General features: G+C 40.8%; 1 protein-coding gene across 5 annotated transcripts in view; it reads right to left on the bottom strand.

Annotated features, from left to right (window-relative positions):
- The window catches only part of si:ch73-267c23.10 (serine incorporator 1), a 59886-nt gene that overhangs the window by 25850 nt on the left and 13546 nt on the right, over positions 1-20490 (bottom strand). For all 5 annotated transcript variants that reach the window (XM_053433517.1, XM_053433510.1, XM_053433493.1 and 2 more), the window contains 3 exons: positions 19414-19607; positions 306-385; positions 22-159 (listed from right to left, as the gene is read on the bottom strand). In XM_053433517.1, coding sequence (XP_053289492.1) covers positions 22-159; positions 306-385; positions 19414-19607 — 412 coding nt within the window. The remainder of the gene's footprint in view (positions 1-21; positions 160-305; positions 386-19413; positions 19608-20490) is intronic.

Here is a 20490-nt window from a genome sequence, read left to right as displayed (position 1 = left end):
GGCCAGAGCTCAGTCTTTTACCTGCATACCAGAAACTGGAGTTGCCATTATCCATCTTGTCTACCCAGGACTCATTCCAGGAGTGGGCAAAATCCACCAGCAGCACAAGCTGGATCAAAATGAAAAAGAAAGCTCCACCAGAGCCCACCACAAACCACACTGCAACGAAATAGGCCCACAGGTCATTAAATTACTCATCTATCATATAATATCTGTTATTATCCATTACAATTATCTATTATCGTAATATTGTATATTGGATTTACTGATCTGTGTTTTAAAAAGTTCAAATATAAAGTTCTTACAGTAGGTAAAAGGCCCATCTGGAATGTAAAAGGCGGCCACAGTAACTGCTACCAAGACAGCAAACTTAAAGAACCAAAATCTGAAAACAAATGAACTGACAGTTATTAAGCATACAGGAGGCACATAAACATATCTGCAATAAAACTAAAATGGGATTAGTCAGGCAGTAATGTATATTTTTATATTAACCCTAACCCTGACCATAGACTATGATTGCAGCAGGACTGCTTCATAATGCTCCTTGAGGCTTTTTTGTGCATCTGGTCATGATACACAACTATCCTCATTTTCGTGAGGATCAGTGAATGCTAAATGAGGGGCTTTTCTGTAGGTGGCGCTGTTGAGCAATTTTGCCACGCCCATTTCCAAATACTCCAGAATACGTACATTTTCACCACTTTCTAATTTACTGCAAACTTAAACAACTTTTTGAGCATGTTAAAGCCCTCAAAAAGCCAATTCATTGGGGTTGTAATAAGAATAAGAATAATAACTAGGGCTACGTTGTAGCACTGGCGGGCCCGAGCACCCGCACGTTGAAGCCTGTTGCGGTCGGTGGTGAGAGCGATCGATGACCAAGCGCATGTCTCCGTGTTGCATCCATTTTGCACTCTGCGGCAGTAGGTTTGCCAGTAGGTGGCGCCATCACTATTATTACGCACAGACATATAGATCTGTTCAAGTAGCCGCTCTGATGTAGCGTGAGCAATTTTGTGTCAATTGGACAATGTTAACACAACTTCATTTTCACACTGATCAGTAGATGGCGCTATGACCCTGAACTAATGTTTACATATGGAGCTGTTCAGGTCACGATTGTGACCATAGGTCAGAAGTTTGGAGCCGGCTGGATGAGGCAGAGTGGATTAACAAAGTACTTCCTGTTTCATGGATAATCAGTAGGTGGCGCTATGATACTGAGGAAATATTGACACATAAAGCTTTTCAGGCTTGTACTCTAATCATGTGACAGAAGTTTGGTAGTGATAGGACAATGAACACTGGAGTTATGACAACATCGTGTCGTTTGGCGAAGGAAAATCCTTCGCCGCACATCAATGTGTACACGGTTTGTGGAAAAGTCACAATTCTGACTATGATCCAATGACTTGACTGAGCTCTTTTGAGCTGTATATCGTAAAGCAGCCAGGAGCAGTTCATCAAAGTATAAAACATGTCACTTCCTGTAGCCACCAGGGGGCCCTGTGATATCAAGTAATAATTTCTGTGTAGATGTCATCAGGCTGGGACTCTTGTCTTAAATGTCTGGTTTGGACTCGATTGGAGCGTTTATGTCTGGGATACAGAGCCTCGTGTTTTGATGGCGTTTAATCAAACTTTGACGCCACGCCCCGGTCACACGGTGTGACGCAAAATAAATCCCTTAATTTTTTTTATCTCAATCTTGTTGTAATGACACTCGTCTAAATGTTAAGTTGATCTGATGAAAGCTCTATGACAAGTCCATCAAAGTAAAAAACATGGAATATGCCCAAAATGGCCACTAAATCCAAAATGGCGGGCTTACTGTTGCGTTTTTCATGCCCCTTGAGGCTTTTTCGTGCATCTGGTCATGATACACAACTGTCTTCATTTTCGTGAGGATCAGTGAATTCTAAATGAGGGCCTTCTCCATAAATGAGGGGCTTCTCCGTAGGTGGCGCTGTTGAGCCATTTTTCCACGCCCATTTCCAAATACTCCAGAATACGTACATTTTCACCACTTTCTAATTTACTGCAAAGTTTAGAAACTTTTTGAGCACGTTAAAGCCCTCAAAAAGCCAATTAATTTAAGCGGAGAAAAATAATAATAACTAGGGCTACGTTGTAGCACTAACAGGCCCGAGCACAGGCGATTTCAAGTCTGTTGCGGTCAGGGAAGAGAGCGTGATCGATGACCAAGCGCACGTCTCTGCCTTGCGTGCGTTTTAAGCTCTGCAGCAAGGATAAACGCTTCTCTTCCCGTAGCCAGCAGGTGGCGCTATGATTTTAAGTCATGGTGTCTTTGTAGATGTCATCAGGTCGCGACTCTTGTCTTACATGTCTAGTTTGGACTCGATTGGACCAAATATGTCCAAGATACAGAAGCTCGTGTTTTGATGGCGTGTGATCAGACTTTGACGCCACGGTCACACCGTCTGAGTAGAAATGTAGCTTTTAATAACTTTTTATCTCCTTCTTTTTGTGATGTCACTCATCTCAAATTTAAGTTGATCTGATGAAAGCCCTACCACAAGTACATCAAAGTAAAAGTGTGGAATATGGGCAAAATGGCCTCCAAATTCAAAATGGCGGGCTTCCTGTGTGGTGTAGCATATCTGTTCAAGAGACTTATTTCTTTGTCATGAAAAGACACATGTCCCTATGTATTTTTGTAGATGTAGACCAATCGTAGTGCCGGGGCTGCCCTTTAGGGGGCGCTAGTCAGTTATTTTGCCACGCCCATTCCTTAAATCCATCTGAATATCTTCGGGGGGGGGGGGGGGGGGGGGGGCTGTTGATACACACATGTAGTTTGAGGGAGATGGACCCATGAACATGGAAGTTAAAGCGTTTTCGTGTGTCATGGCGAGCTGATTTGACGCCCGCCACAGTCAGACGGTGTGACGAAAAGTTGATTTTTTGATAACTTTAGATCTTCATTTTGTTGTGATGACAGTCGTCTAAATTTCAAGTTGATCTGATGAAAGCTCTACGACAAGTGCATTAAAGTAAAAAATTATGGAATATGACCAAAATGGCCACTAAATCGAAAATGGTGGGCTTCCTGTTGCGTTTTTCATAATGCACTGGTGGACTTTTTTATGCATCTAGTCATGATACACAACTGTCTTTTTTGGTGAGGATCGGTGTATGCTAAAAGAGGGGCTTTTCCGTAGGTGGCGCTGTTGAGCCATTTTGCCACGTCCTTTTCAAAATACTCCAGAATACGTACATTTTCACACATTTCTAATTTACTGCAAACTCCTACAACTTTTTGAGTACGTTAAAGCCCTCAAAAAGCAAATTCATTTAAGCGGAGAAAAATAATAATAATAACTAGGGCTACGTTGTAGCACTAACAGGCCCGAGCACAGGCGATTTCAAGTCTGTTGCGGTCGGGGAAGAGAGCGTGATCGATGACCAAGCGCACGTCTCTGCCTTGCGTGCATTTTAAGCTCTGCAGCAAGGATAAACGCTTCACTTCCTGTAGCCAGCAGGTGGCGCTATGATTTTAAGTCATGGTGTCTTTGTAGATGTCATCTTGTCGCGACTCTTGTCTTACATGTCTAGTTTGGACTCGATTGGACCAAATATGTCCAAGATACAGAAGCTCGTGTTTTGATGGCGTGTGATCAGACTTTGACGCCACACCACGGTCACACCGTCTGAGTAGAAATGTATCTTTTAATAACTTCTTATCTCCATCTTGTTGTGATGACACTCATCTCAAATTTAAGTTGATCTGATTAAAGCCCTACCACAAGTACATCAAAGTAAAAGTGTGGAATATGGGCAAAATGGTCTCCAAATTCAAAATGGCGGGCTTCCTGTGTGGTGTAGATTATCTGTTCAAGAGACATATTTCTTTGTCATGAAAAGACACATGTCCCTATGCATTTTTGTAGATGTAGACCAATCGTAGTGCCGGGGCTGCCCTTTAGGGGGCGCTAGTCAGTTATTTTGCCACGCCCATTCCTTAAATCCATCTGAATATCGTCAGGGGGGGGGACTGTTGATACACACATGTAGTTTGAGGGAGATGGACCCATGAAAACAGAAGTTAAAGCGTTTTCGTGTGTCATGGCGAGCTGATTTGACGCCTCGCCACAGTCAGACGGTGTGACGAAAAGTAGATTTTTTTGATAACTTTAGATCTTCATTTTGTTGTGATGACAGTCATCTAAATTTTAAGTTGATCTGATGAAAGCTCTACGACAAGTGCATTAAAGTAAAAAATGAGGGGCTCTCCGTTGGTGGCGCTGTTGAGCCATTTTGCCACGCCCATTTCCAAATACCCCAGAATACGTACATTTTCACGACTTTCTAACTTACTGCAAACTTTTAAAACTTTTTAAGCATGTTAAAGCCCTCAAAAAGCCAATTAATTTAAGCCTAGCAAAATAATAATAATAATAATAATAATAATCATTTCAATTTCAATAGGGCCTCTCACCATTCGGTGCTCGGGCCCTAATTATCCTTTCAATTTCAATAGGGCCTCCCACCGATTTCGGTGCTCGGGCCCTAATAATAATAAAAATCCTTTCAATTTCATTAGGGCCTCTCACCATTCGGTGCTCGGGCCCTAATAAGAATCCTTTCAATTTCAATAGGGCCTCTCACCATTCGGTGCTCGGGCCCTAATAATAAGAATAATGCCTACAATTTCAATAGGGCCTCTCACCATTCGGTGCTCGGGCCCTAATAATTCTTTCAATTACAATAGGGCCTCCCATCGGAGGTGCTCAGGCCCTAATAATCCTTTCAATTTCAATAGGGCCTCCCACCGGAGGTGCTCGGGCCCTAATAATAATCATTTCAATTTCATTATGGGCCTCCCACTGATTTCGGTGCTCGGCCCCTAATAATCATTACAATTTCAATAGGGCCCCCCACTGTCAGTGCTCGGGCCCTAATAATCATTACAATCTCAATAGGGCCTCCCACTGTCAGTGCTCAGGCCCTAATAATCATTACAATTTCAATAGGGCCTCCCACTGTCAGTGCTCGGACCCTAACTAGGCATTACTGCACTTCCCTCTCTTCCCCAGTACTACCTCTCCGACAGACATCAATTCATTTTAATCAACAACTGCAAGTTTATCAACGTTCCTGTCAACCTTGGTGTCCCCCAGGGTTTCAGTGCTTGGTCCCCTTCTCTTCATCATTTACGTGCTACCACTTGGACAGATCCTCCGCAGCCATGGCCTCCAATTACACTGTTATGCCGACGATACTCATAACTACCTTTCCTCCAAGACCATCACTGCTGCCACTCACTCCACCCTCACTAATTGCCTAATGTACATTAAAACATGGATGCAAAGAAACATTCTAAAACTAAATTGAAATTAATCTGAAATCCTAGCCTCCCTTACCCGCCCCAATCTGAAATTTAAACTCTATATTACCCAACCTTAAAAATGACCCCACACTGCTATCTTTCAAAAAGGCCCTCAAAACCCACCTCTTCAGACTTGCCACCGCCACCCCCAGCTAAACCTCCCCACCCCATCATTTTATTCTGTTTATTTTTCAATTAAATTTTTATATCTTTCTTAATAAACCTGACTTTTTAGCGTTTTTTGATTTTAAAGAGTATTTGATATTTTCACTATTTTCCCCCACTATGGAAAGCGTCTCTGAGAACTTTGAAAAGTGCTATATAAATGGAATGTATTATTATTATTTTTGATTGGGCTTTGCAGCTCTACTGAACAATGAAGGCTAAACGGTAAGAGTCACAGCCTGTGTAGCTGACAATTCTAGTGACATGGTGCAAGTTTTGTCAGCAAGTTTTTCAGAATGAAATTTTTTTCGAAACCACAGATTTTGTCTTTAACAGCTTCTTATATTATCTGTTGTTTGAAAGCTTCATTAAAAAGGAAATAAAGCTGTCAAATTAATGTAACGGAGTATACAATGCAATAATTATCTCTGAAATGTATGAGAGTAGAAGTATGAAGTAGCATAATGTGGAAATATTAAAGTAAAATAAATATTTGAGATTTACAGCAGTTGTGACATTGTGTAGTGTAAACTGTCCAGCCTGCTGAACCTGCTCATATATTTCTTGCAGTGTCTGGATCAACTGGATTTCTTTCTCTTAACTGGGTAAAACAATTGTCTTGTTACTGTTATGAATATGTTTATTAAAACAATAACAAGCAACTATGGGAAAAATAGTGAAATCTACATTTTGGGATGAACTCAGCTTTACAGTGCAGCAGAACACAAGTTAAGTTAATCCATTGAGTGAAAATCTTATCTTGAATTTAACAGCAACTAAGGCTGAAAATATGTAGCAAAATGGAATAAATAAATGACAAACAAAATTGAGAAACAGTTTTTTTCCATTATGTCAAAACACTACACTAACAAAAAGATAGATGAGCTTCAAGCAGATCCAAAAGAGAGCACAGATACAGATAGTCTCTACATGCTGAAAATAGAGAATAATCTTCTAAACTGTTCTAATTTCTAAGCAAAATGTAATAAAAAAAACTTTATCCTGAAATTAAATTTATTTGCTACAGTTACCACCACTCAGTAATGTACTCAATAAGTATGCAAGAGTAATAAATAAATTAGAGCTGTGAAAAATAACGCGTTAACGCGTTATGATTAAATTACAGGATTAATTTGTTTGTTTTTTTTAACGCATTTAACGCATGCGCAGAAGGACCTTCCAATTCCGCCGCCTCTGCACTAGTCGCCGCTCTAACGCCGGGTTCACACCGGACGCGGAAGCGACGCCGAAGCGAGGCGTAAGCGCAGCGCCAATCCTCTGGCTCCCATCCACTCCCATGTTAAACCGCAGCGCTGAACACACCGGAGGCTGAAGTGTAGCGTTGTGCCGCGGCTGCCTAGCGCCGTGAAGCGATCGTTTCGGCGTCGAGTCTATTTTTTCCGCTTGACGCGAGCGTATCGCGACAGGAAACACACTGAAAAATGATTTTAAACGATATAGATGACATATTTTATATGATATAAATGATCAAATATGCATCCCATACTTTGTATTCACGTTCTGTTGTCTTGGAGTTTTAATTTTACCACTTTTACCAACCACATTATTTAATGTCCCCCTCTGCCCATCCACTACAGCCACACAAGCAGTCATAAAGATAAAAAGAGAGAGAGGGGGGGGGGGGCTACGTATTCTCCACATAGGCTTGAGTGGAGAATACGTAATTTACCCTCGACACCCGACATTTACCGGAGCAAACAGCGGAGAAGTTCTTCAACATGGATGACATTAAATTAATCATTGAAGTGGAGAAGTAACCTGAGTTGTTGATTCTCAGCATTTGTTGTATAAAGACAACACCAAAAAAGACATGTTGGGATGCTGTTGCTTAATGTTGGAGCAACAAGTAAGTATATGCTTGAAAAAAATGATTAAATGCCGTTTTTACTGCAGGCTGATAACAGCAGAAGTATGTGATATTATTAGTAATGCGCGGCGCTTCGGCGTCGCTACCGCGTCCGGTGTGACCAGCCAAGCGCCGGCGCGCCAGGGATTAGCGCTTACGCCACGCTTCGGCGTCGCTTCCACGTCCAGTGTGAACCCGGCGTAATGCAGTCAGACGGCAGCTGCCATTCAAACAAACAAACAACATGGATAATTCTGATGAACCTGAGGACCTTCTGGACGGGAAGATCGTGTTCCAAAAAAACAAAGATCGAACATTCAGTAAAACCAAGGTGATATGCACACTCTGCGAGAAGACGTTATCGTTTCACCGTAGCAATACCCACCTAACCACCGCAACGCGAAGCATGTGTTGGTCGGCGAGGGGCGTTCAAGTGGAATGCGCCAAACCAGACTCACTCGCCGGACACATTGTGCAAAAGAAGCGGTCAGCTTTACTGTCAGAGAATTTGAACAAGTTAGTTTGCCTCACTAACTGGCTAAAGACCGAGTAGCTAAGAGGGCCTTTAGAGGCATTAGATTGTATCATGGTGTGGTTAATGGTTGTGTGACAAAAAATATAAAAAATGTCAACCATCCTATGGCTAAGAAGCTCAAATAATTTCTGTTTAATTTTTTAAAAAAAGTTTTATTCAACCACACAATGGCTAAGGAACCCGAATTCTGTTTAGGATGAAGATTATATTAATGTTCCATATGGAAAAGCAATGATAACTGCTGAAGAACTGCTGAGTTGCAGCACAAAAGAAAAGTTAAATGTCATAAATCTTGTTTTCACAAAAATATTCCGAAAAAATCGGTAATGTGATTAATCATGATTAATCCATAGAAACCTGTGATTAATTTGATTAAAAATTTGAATCATTTCACAGCCCTAATTTTTTTAAATCAAGTAACGCAGTTACAATTACTGAAATTTAAATGAGTTCATTACTCGCGTTACTCCCTTTTGTGAAAAATGAATACTTGCAGACAAGAAGACAAGATAGGCCTACTTTAGCTGCTTCTGATATGATGTCACAAGACCTTGGTGGCGCAATGATACTGTAACAGCCCCTGGCTGGCAAAGCATGACGAGAGTTTCAAACTGATGAGTCACGGCTCTTTATTTAAACATCACATCGAGGCGCCGTAGAAAACACCGTAAAACTAAAAGACAACAAGTAAACATAAACATTTAGTAAAATACCAATAGGGGAGAGCGGGGTAATGTGGGACATCGGGTGATGTGAAACACCCCCTGTATCTAGGCAACGGAACACATTTGTGGTCATGTGACTTTTATGTTTTCAAGCCCCTCCCATTTCCCCCTTGCCATGAAGGAGAAGTTGGTGCAGGTGCTGTGGAAAGTATATTTTTTCACAAAAATTTGTTTTTTGCATGTAAAAGTAAATTTTCTTGCTTTGAACTTAATCAACTGTTGTGTCAAAACAAATTGAATCAGGTAGAAAAAATTATATCATACATGTTGGTGAACTTCCAACATATAAAACCATGTGATTGATGCTAGCTGAAGATTAGCCTGAATTGCTAAAAGATGTTGTTTTTCTAAAATTGTGGCTTCGAGGAAAGTGGGACAAATGCTGTGGGGTAAAGTGGGACAGTGTCTCACTTTACCCCACCATAAAGCACAAGTTAAGTTTAGTCTTAAATATATTTTAGTGTTATATTACATTATATATGTTTTAATTTTATGTCATAAACATTGTAGAAAAGCCATCATGCCAAGAAAGTACACACCAGGAAGACAACCTGGGGCCAAACACCCCTCGCAGAGATGGAGAGTGCAGCCGCTGAGGTCATGCAAGGAAAGAAGTCCCTAAGAAAAGCTGGAAGGGATAGAAATATTGATAAGACAACCCTCAAAAGATTCATAAAGAAAAAAGAGAAAGGGAAAGTTAAATCAGTAGCCTGGGGTGCAGTAGCTGAGGTAAAGAGAATATTCACAGATGAGATGGAGGAGGAGCTTGCCAAACACTATAAACAACTAGCTGACCAGTTCCATGGCCTTGCTCCAGTTAAGTGCCGTGAACTGGCATTTGAATTCGCAGAGAAAAACAATATCCCTGTCCCTGTGCAGGTAAGCTAGGGCAGTGGTTCTCAACCTTTTTTCAGTGACGTACCCCCTTTGAAAAAAAAAATTCTGCCGAGTACCCCCTAACCAGCGTAAAGCATTTTTGCTTGAAAGAAAGATGTAATGTGATTTATTAATCCTTGTAACTAGAAACATTCAAATTTAAAACACCATCAATGTCCATAACATTGCTCATTTGTAGTGGTCTCTCTTGAACTATTTGGAAATAAAAAGATATAAAAATAACTAAAGACTTTTATTATTATCTCAATATCAATAAATATTTGTGTACATCAAAATAATTATCAACTTAAAGTGACCTCTTTTGGGATCATAATAAAGACATGTTCTCAAGCTGAACTCATGAACTTAATTATAGCTAAACACTTCTTCCCAAAAAATAAATCATTAACTTAGTTTTAAATAAAAGATTAGCTCAAAACATATTTTTTCAATATTTATCATCTTAAAATATCTTCTTTAAGGATCGAAAAGAATACTGACAGGTAGCTTGTTTCCGTTTGCTTCTGGGAGGCTTTTCGCATCGTGTCTGGAGATGACCTGAATTCAGAAAGTTTCCTCTTAAAGAACTCAGGTGGCTTATCAACATGACTATCATGTTTTGTCTGGAGATACCGCTGAAGATGTGGTGGCTTAATGCCACTGTTGGCTAATCTCTCCCCACAGAAAAAAACGTAGTGTAAATAACCCAATCTATGTTATTGTTAATATTGTTGAAGTGTCTTTCTGTTATTTTATTGTGAAAATATTTGCTCGCTTTAAGGTCATACAATTTCATTTCCGTTTTTGTATTACATGCTTTTATTTTTGAAAGGGTACCGGTAGAGACGCGGACTTCTTGTTATGAATCATTAACTTCACAACGGAAAACTTTTACGTTGTAGCAACCTTCCGAAGAGGCACAAGCTCTCACGGTGTTGTTTAGGGAAGGCTCTCTGCTCTGGTTTCGCCTTCTTTGGTACTTGTCCCTCCGTGTTTCAGCAGCATTGCTGCTGCACTTCAACTCGACTCCATTGTTGAAGCTTTCAAGGCGGCAGTGATGACAGGTGATGACAGGTGGCGTGTGCCAAGTTGGGTCAAACCATCGGTATGGGGGAGACTCTGTTTTTTTAGGATAATGAAATTGAAAAGCCTACTTAATATAACATTTTGTTCATGAACTTACACTTATATTTTATTGAATATTTGATAAATAACCATTTTTCAAGGATTTTTGAATGGATGCTAATTTTAAATATATTTAAAAAAAAAACTCAAGTACCCCCTGGAGTACCTTCAAGTACCCCCAGGGGTACGCGTACCCCCATTTGAGAACCACTGAGCTAGGGTGTGCAAGAAATCACATGAATCATAATAATCATAAATGCAGTGTTGCCATAGTTACTTTGAAAAAGTAACTTAGTTACTTTACAAGTTACTTGATTTTAAAAGTAACTAAGTTAGATTACAAGTTACTTGATTTTAAAAGTAACTAAGTTAGATTACAAGTTACTTTATTAGTTACATTCAGCAGCTGCCGACAACACCCCCGCCGCCTCAACATAAAAATGACAACCGGTTTGGCCAACACTAACTTTATTAGACACCGCCGGAGGCCCCCCCCCCCCCCCCCCCCCCGCGCGAACGGAGGGTTCCCCTAACGGGCGCTGTAGCTGAGGTGATCCGCGAGAAGAGCCCGACACACGTCCAGAGTCGCTGTCGCCGACCGTCGTACCCGGTCCCCTCCAACCGGTCCCCGCCTTCCGCAGCGCCGACGGACACCGCCCCGCGGCATACTATAAGGAAAGCCCCCGCACCGCGGACGAGCACCTCCCCCCCTAAAAAAACGTCGAGGAGTGCCGCACACCGAGCCTCCGGCGGCGTGGTGAGGAGGGCGACGGGGCGACTGCTCCCCCAGCCGCAGGACGTGCCCAGCGGGCTAACCACAAATACCGAAATAGTAACGCAAGGTGACTTGGACAAGTAACTTTTATCTGATTACTGGTTTGGAAATAGTAACGCGTTAGATTACTCGTTACTGAAAAAAGCGGTCAAATTAGAGTAACGCGTTACTAAGTAGCGCGTTACCGGCATCACTGCATAAATGTGCTTAATTGATCAATCCCCATGATTCTGTTACTAGTCCGATATTAGTTTTGGAATGTGTGGTTGTCAGGATTTTAACTATTACAACATGTGTTGTTATGGTAGTTTTAAAGTGGAAAAAGTAAGTGGACCACTTTACCCCGTAGCTGGGGTAAAGTGGGACACAAGACCACTTTTTTTAAAACAATCATATTTTCACTGCCCTTTGTCCTGAAGACATTCTGATCATTTCCATTGCTAGAAAATATCCTGAATTAATGGGAAATGTGTAAATTTAGCTGATATATCATTTTAGCTCACTTAGAGGGGAGCAAATGTAAAAAACGCTTTGCTTAAAAAGACAAAAAATTTCTACCTTAAATAACATTATACATACTTTGAACATAAATAACAAAAGAAACCCAACCTAAATAATAAATGAAACAATCTGCATAACCTATCAGGTTTAGCAGCCAGTTACAGATACACCAATCGAATCAATCAATGAGCATTAAACGGACTGCAGTGCAGCCGTTAAGCCAGGCAGAGCTGAATAAATTGATTGGTAGGTATGTTGTCGATGACATGCATCCTCTGTCAACTGTCGAGTCAGTTGCCTTCAGGCAACTAATTAGCAAAATACCAGTGCTAAATGGAGGCTCAGGGCAAATGTGCAGGAAGACGTTTTCAGCTTTTTAGACAGAGAATATGCGAAAATGCAGGTCGAGCTAAAAAAAACATTTGAGGGTTTACAACATGTCTCTACCACAACAGACGTCTGGACAAAAGCTGTCTAGGTGTAACTACACACTGGATTAATCCGTGGGAAAATCAGCCCTGGCATGCCAGAGATTCAAGGGCCGACATACGTATGACATTATTGCAACCAAAATAGACAACATCCACTCATCCTATGGCAATCTTTCAAAGTGACAGCAACTGTTACTAACAATGGCTCTAATTTTGTCAAGGCGTTTAAAATGTACCAGCCACCTGAATCAGACACTGAAGATCATTGGGAGGAGGATGAGGCGACTTTTACAAACATTGGGGATGCGCTAGATAATGCTGTCGATGTCAATGACGTGTGTTTACCCCCGCATCACAGATGCGCATCGCACATATTGAACCTCATCTCATGCACTGATGTCGATAAGTGGCTAGTGTCAAAGCCGGAAACGAAATCTATCTACAGATATGCTACCACAAAATGCACAGGGCTGTGGAACAAGGCAAGTCGGTCAATGGTGGCTTCGGAGATTATCAACAGCGTTATTGCTAAGAAGCTGCTTGTACCTTGCACCACCAGGTGGAATTTGCTCTATGACGCGGTAGCTCGAATTTCTGAGATACCTGTGGCCGAATTGAATACAATATCATCCCAACTTCAGATGAAATGCATCAGTGAAAGGGAACATCGGGTCCTTAAAGAGTATTGTGTTGAGAGGAAGCCACTTACTGTGGCTCTCGACATTCTGCAAGGAGAGGACAATTGTTTTTTTGCCCACTCTGGAGACGTTGATGTCTAAGACTCTGGAATTAAAATTACACCTTGCAATCCTTGATGGCCTACCAGAGGCATTTGTTCAGGTAAGAGCTGCTATTTTATTTTGCATTTATATTTATCCAATCAATAGCTCATTTGCATTTATTTGGGTCTAGATAATGTGAATTTATAAGTGCAGGTCAATTTAGTAGTGACTGCTCTGTAGTCAGATTTATGATATATGCCAAATATGCATATTGTATAATACACTTGTTTTAATACTCTTGTTATGTCTTTTGTGTCATGTATTTCAGGCAATCAAAACAAGATTTGCACGTGTTCTTGAGGATAATGATGCTCCACTGGCAGCTGCAACCATACCCAAGTTCAAGTTACGTTGGCTGCGTGACCAGGAGAGGAAGGACCTGGTAAAAGCAAGTCTAGTAGCAGAATGCAGAAAATATGTCACAGAGCAGGATGAGCACCCAGGGGAAACCCTAACAACACAGCGCCGGCCATCTACCAAAGAGGATGAATTCTTTAACTTTGATGAGAGTGAGGAGGATGCCTATGTCTCTGTTGAAAATGAAGTAGCTGATAACTTTAAATCAGGAGCCACAAGAATGGGCTCTGAATCAGTTTCCCATAATAAAGAAGGTATCACTTAAATATAATGCAGCCACTCCGTCCAGTGCCCTGGTGGAAAGACTCTTTAGCCTTTGGAACCTGATTCTCTCTCCAAAGAGGAATAGGTTCTCAGATCAAAAGTTTGAGAAGCTTCTCCTCTTGAGGTACAATAACTGGTTTGAGAGCTAGCAATGTTGTGGCTACTGGTCTGAGGTGAGAGATAAGACTTGTTAGCCCATTTTAACGTTTGTTGAGAATCGCATCTCTTATCTCTATTTAGCTTTACCTTCAAACCTGCCTGGCCGTGGAAAAAAGCCCAACATTTCATCAAGGACCCTCAGCAACTTAGTCAGAACAACTCAGATAAACCCCTGTGTGACTGCAAGACACCTACAGGATGACCTGATGAAGGCTGGTACAAGTGCGTCAGTGGCAACTATAAGACGTGCACTGAATAAAAAAGGACTTCGTGGCCGGCTTCAAGACACACTCAGCTCTTGACCACAAGGAACATCAAAAGTCGACTAGAATATGCCAGGAGGAATTTGGATAAGACTACTGAGTTTTGGGTGACAGTTCTATGGACTGATGAAACCAAACTGGAACTGTTTGGACGTATGGACCAGCGGTATGTCTGGCGTGTGAAAGGCCAGGCTTACGACCAGAAGAATACCATCCCCACAGTCCAGCATGGAGGTTGGTCAAAGATGATGTTGGGCTGTTTTTCTGCGGCAGGAACTAGCAATCTTTATTGTGTACATGGCATCATGGATTCACAGAAATACCAGGCCATTTTAAAGAGGAATGTGATGCCTTCTGTTGACAAATTAGACCTTGGTGATCATTGGACTTTCCAGCAAGACAATGATCCAAAGCAAAACCTCCAAGTCTACCAAAGCTTGGTTGAGAAAAAGATCCTGGAACGTCCTGGAGTGGCATTCACAGTCACCAGATTCAAATTTGATTGAAAATCTTTGGTGGGATTTAAAGAAGGCAGTTGCAGCATGGAAGCCATCAAACATCACTGATCTAGAGGCTAAAGATTCCAATCGAGAGGTGTAAGAAGCTTGTCCGCACTTACCGAAAACATTTTTTAGAAGTTATAAAATCTAGAGGATGCGCCACAAAGTACAGAAGCTGGGGGGTTGAATAATACTGAGCATGCACATGTGTTGAAAGAGTTACATTTTTCATTTGAACTTCAAAGTTACGTCAAATTCTGAAAATACGCATCAATAAATATCTTTTGTTGTTTGATGAGGTTTTTTTGTTATTTATTGTCATTATCTGTCATCCACATCACTATAATGTCTATTGAGGTGAGGGGGTTGAATATTTCTGATTGCAACTGTATGGGAGCATCTCATCTGAACAATCAAAAAGATTCCCTACTCAATCACAAAGGAGCAAACCTCAAGCGTCAAAAGTCTCCAAACAACGCTCGAGGAATTAAGGGCAGTCCTTAACAATTGTCCTTTCACAGCATTGTCCAACAATGCAGAAGGCCTAGGACCTCTAACTTCAAACCACCTGCTTCAAATAAAGGGTATGCCAATTCTTCCACACAGACTTTTGGACAAATGGGACACTTACTCAAGAAGAAGATGGAAACAGGTCCAATACATCAGACCTCTTTTTGGAAAGGTTGAACTCAAGAGTATCTTCCACTGATGCAGGATAGACAGAAATGGAATCAGATAAAAGGAACTCTGAGACCAGGCGATATAGACAGGTCCATTACAAAACTGTGCCTACTCAAAAACATGACCTGACAAGCCACAACTAACTGACCTATATTGAGACGACCCTATACACCTAACCCTTATTTGCTTTGATCCAAGATAATTTGATTTAAACCCGAAATTATAAAAATAATAAAATGTATTTTTTTAGATTGCGTTTTTGAAGTTGCACCACATTAAATGTTGTGTACTAATTTTTAATGCTGATTTACCTTCAAATTGAATCAATGGAGATGAACATGGGTTGTGAAACTATGGAGCCAGAACAGTCTCAAAAGGAATAAATGCACACAGAAATGAATACATGCGCAAAAAAGATACACAAATGTATTTGGGGATTTATATATATATGTGACTCAAAACACAAATACATTTTCAATGCACACACAAATATGTTTCATTCCATATATAAGTAAAAAAAATTCACACAAGATTCATAAACATATTTCCGATGCACACACAAATAGAAAAAAAAATGCATGTAAAAGTATTTGCAATCTTCATCAAATACATATTTGGAGCTTGTTACATTCATATATAAACTGTTGGACCTGCATTTGCAAAGTGCTTTTAATTTGTAAACCTCGCTGCATTTGTGTGTGAGACTTTTGAGACTCCCCTGGCGTGACTGTGATCCACGAATGCGTTTTTTCTAAGAGGGGATCGTCTGTAGCCAATCAGATGTCTCACTCCTTTACAGCCAATCACGTGAGTGAGCCTCCACACGAAGTCATTAAAACGCGCGCAGGCAGCCTGGAGGTTTTTACGCCGGGTTTAGACCGGAATGAATATGAATATGGAATGAAACATATTTGTGTGTGCATTGAAAATGTATTTGTGTTTTGAGTCACATATATATATATAAATCCCCAAATACATTTGTGGATCTTTTTTGCGCATGTATTCATTTCTGTGTGCATTTATTCCTTTGAGACTGTTCTGGCTCCATATGAAACTGACAAACTGACCCTTAAATTGACCCTTGAAAAGACTTCAAGTAACAAATGAACTCATTAAACTGGTTTAAGATAAGATAAGATACATTTATTTGTCCCAAACACATGCACAGACATGCACAGACATGCACAGGCACACTCATGGAGGTAGGGAAATTTAACCTCTGCTTTTAACCCATCTGGTGAAGGACACAGAGCAGTGAGCAGCCATGTACGGCGCACGGGGAGCAGATGTTGGGGGAGTTAGGTGCCTTGCTCAGGGGCACTAGACAGGGTAGGGATTGGATTTTTGGTCAGATCAATCAGGTTCTTCTTTTTGTTGTTTCTCCGTGGAGTCGAACCAGAGACGAACCAGAGACCTTTTCTGCCCATAGTCCAAGTTTCTGCCACTAGTCCACCGCCTCTCCCTTTGTAGCTTCTTATAGCATATGTACATGAAGGAATTGCCCTGTCATGGCCAATAAAGGGTAAGAGTGTTGAAGCCATTGTGCAGATTTACTTTGAAATGTTTTGGAAAGTTATCCAGTCATGTCATGACACACACACTCTCTCTCTTTTTATCTATACTGCTTGTGTGGCTGTAGTGGATGGGCAGAGGGGGACATATAATAATGCGATTTGTAAAATTGGTAAAATTAAAACTCCAGGACAACAGAAGTGGAATACAAAGTATGGGATGCATATTTGATCATTTATATCATTTAAAATATGTCATCAATATCGTTTAAAATCATTTTTCTGTGTGTTGCCTGGCGCGATACGCTCGCGTCAAGCGGAAAAAATAGACTTGACGCCGAAACGATCGCTGCACGGCGCTAGGCAGCCTTGGGGCGGGGCTTCAGCGTCCGGTGTGAACCACACAGAGGTTTAACATGGGGGTGGATGGGGCCAGCTGGCTTTTCTGGCTTGGTGCTGCGCTTAGGCGTCGCTTCGGCATCGCTTCCGCGTCTGGTATGAACCCGGCGTTAGAGGGATCATGAACAACTACCTCTCTCTCTCTCTGTTGTCTTATTCCATGTTATGTCAACACCATTTCACCTGCCCTTCTGAGAGACAAACTGGAGCATGTTGCAGTAGACCTACGCCTCACATCCTGAATATTGGACCATCTACCACAGTATATGTGGACCCAGTACTGTGTGTCTTACACAGCTATCTTCAACACGGGGGCCCCACAAGGAACGGCTCTGGCTTCTGTACAACTCAGCCTGTTACCTGCAGATGTTCTCTGATTACTGTGCAATCGTGAGCCTCATCACTGATGGGGACTGAAGCAGGACATAGCTGTGCATCAAAGTCAGTCATTATATTTTATGTTTCATGTGACATCCTGTCCTTTCTGTGGATTAAAATGTGAACTCTGTGTTGATTGTACTTGAATGGCTGTGAAAACAATTTTTATTAGAAATTTCTAGTGTCTGAAGACTTTGTGGACTGGTGCCAACGGAACTGCCCCTAGATCAATGTGGGGGAAATTAAAGAACTGGTGATAGATTTCCCTCCCTTCAGGGACTTCAACTGAAAAATTATCTTGACTGAACTGATCATGCCATTGCACTTTACAAGTAGGGTCAGAGCAGACATTATCATTGTCTTTGTGCCTCTGTGAAGACATCAGCCATCTTCTTTGGAGGGATTTTCTGGGGGAGCAGCATTTCAACATCTGACAAGAGGGCCAGCTCAGTCCTGGGATACCCCAATGACCCAGCGGAGGTTCCTTCAATGACAGACTAATGCACCCTAAGTGTCTAGTGGAGAGGTATTGCAGGTCGTTCCTCTTTGCAACAGGAAGACTGTACACGCAGCCCTACTCCTATTATGGACTGCACTTTAGCTCAGGTTTAACTCTGCTAATAGCAATATTCATTTCTGTCTGTGCAATTCAATGGCTTATAGCCAATCCATTTATCTGTACTATATTCTATCATTGTATATATTCTGTCTACACTGTATATATTAGTTTTTATTCAATGACGTTTTTTTATATTTCTTATATTTCTTTACATTTATAGGTATTGCATGTTTATTTATCATTACTTAACTGATGTCTATTTTGACTGACATCTTTGCTGCTGTAACATGGCAAATATCCCCTGTCTGAGTAAGGATGATCTTATCTTATTTTTCAGTCAGCTATGTACACAACTCCTGAAAATAATTTATGAATGAAGCTGTTCACCAAGTAATATGATGAACAAACTGAACAATTTTTTCTGAACATCAAAAATATAATGAATAGATCAATCTAAATACACCAAATGTGAATGCAGAACAAAGGTAGCTGCTGATTAACATGTTGTAAAACTTATGAAACCTATGATCTCCAATGATCACAAAAAGCCAAATTAAATACACTTGGGGCCTGATCTACTAAAGGTTATCACGTGCAAAGCATGTGCAAACTTGATTTCACCCGCAAAAAAACATGCAAGCTGATCTACTGACGGTGGGCACTGACGTTTGCGTGCAGAAACAATAACACTGTCCATTTAGTACGTTTACTTAAATTAATATGCAATATTAGGCGTTTCTACCGGAGAGCGCAAAATATTGTGAGGAATAGATGCAAATACTTGAATGTAAAAGCATTGTGATTTACAAAGCCTGAAAATAATTTTGGTGGTTGTGACTGCATCTATATTAAAGTTTGAAAGGTAGGTGCTAATCTGCACAGCTTTGTGCACAGATGGCTGCATTCATTGTGGTGAAAAGGAGACGGCGTGGAAGAAGACGGACCCGTACCAGTTTTTATTTGCTGAGGGATTATTAATAGCAACTTTTTCTTCTTCTCTTAATTTCATCAGTCGCTATTTTTGTTTTACCCATAGCATTTACTTTCTCGCAGATACTCTCCCATATCTAATTTCTTTGCGTTATATTAATATTTCTTTGCGGTAGCTCAACAACATGTTTGTTTGCTTCTTCCACAAACACCTCCTTGCTTAAGCTCAGCACATATGGAATAAATGAGTGCATTGTGGGTTAACTTCAATCCTTACCCATTATGGATGGCAGCACGGGGGTCTCTGCTGTTCTTGATATTGATCATTAGAGAAGAAAATCCCAGGAACCACATACTCATGCCAAAGCAGATACGGTACACTGCCTTGTAGCCCACAAACATTTCACAGTTGACATTAGCCTGTAGGCTGGGGATAGAAGAACCTGCCCCATCTTCACAGAAGCCTGGGATCTACAGCAAAACAAAAGGAGTTTACATTTTAACTGTACAAAGTATCAATAAACAACACCAAGATGATCAGGAGCTGAACCTCGTTGACCAAGGATGGGCAAAACAAAATAAACATTATGAACGACCTTAAAAGGATAGTTAACCCAGAAATGAAAATTCACTCATTATCTACTATGCCGATGGAGGACTGGGTGAAGCTTCTGAGTCCACAAATCACTTTTGGAGTTTTAGGGGTAAACAGTGTAGCAGCAGAATTCAATAAAATTGAAGTTATTGGTGACCTATCTTTAGAAGTAATAAAAATTAAAAAAAACATAACATGCATCTATACTGCTTTTGCGATTTCATCAAAGTGTCCGCAAGCCATGACATTCAAATCGAAACAAGGTCATTTCCATTGGTTAACTAGCCTCACGATTCGATTGCGATTTAGCATTCAATGATTAGATTCACATCTCAATGCATTTCCATGCATTTAATGAATCACATCTACAATTTTCAATAGTACTGCATTTGGCACGATTAATACAATCACTCAGACAAACATGACTTTTATTGAGAAAGTGCTTTAAAAAGTATTATAGACTGTTAACATTATAACAATAACGTATTTTTACTAAATAAGGTCTTCAATTCAAAAATCAGACTACAACAGTAAGTCTATGACAGTGGCCAGTGCTCTCCGCACTGATTTGACATTCATTCAATTTAGACTTTTGTGCTTGACAAACTGATACCTTGCTTAACTCCCCCTGGCCCTCCTTAGCAGCACCACTGCAATGAGGCTAATTACTCTGAAAGGTCAACAAGTGACTCTGCTCCTCTCATTTTTTCTAATCAATCACACTTACATTTTATCTCTATAAAAACCTGCTGGATCAAT

This window comes from Pleuronectes platessa, chromosome 2 (genome assembly GCF_947347685.1).
Source record: "Pleuronectes platessa chromosome 2, fPlePla1.1, whole genome shotgun sequence".
Lineage (NCBI taxonomy): Eukaryota > Metazoa > Chordata > Actinopteri > Pleuronectiformes > Pleuronectidae > Pleuronectes > Pleuronectes platessa.
Note: the sequence above shows the minus strand (reverse complement) of the source record. Positions and strands in the feature narration are given on the sequence as shown.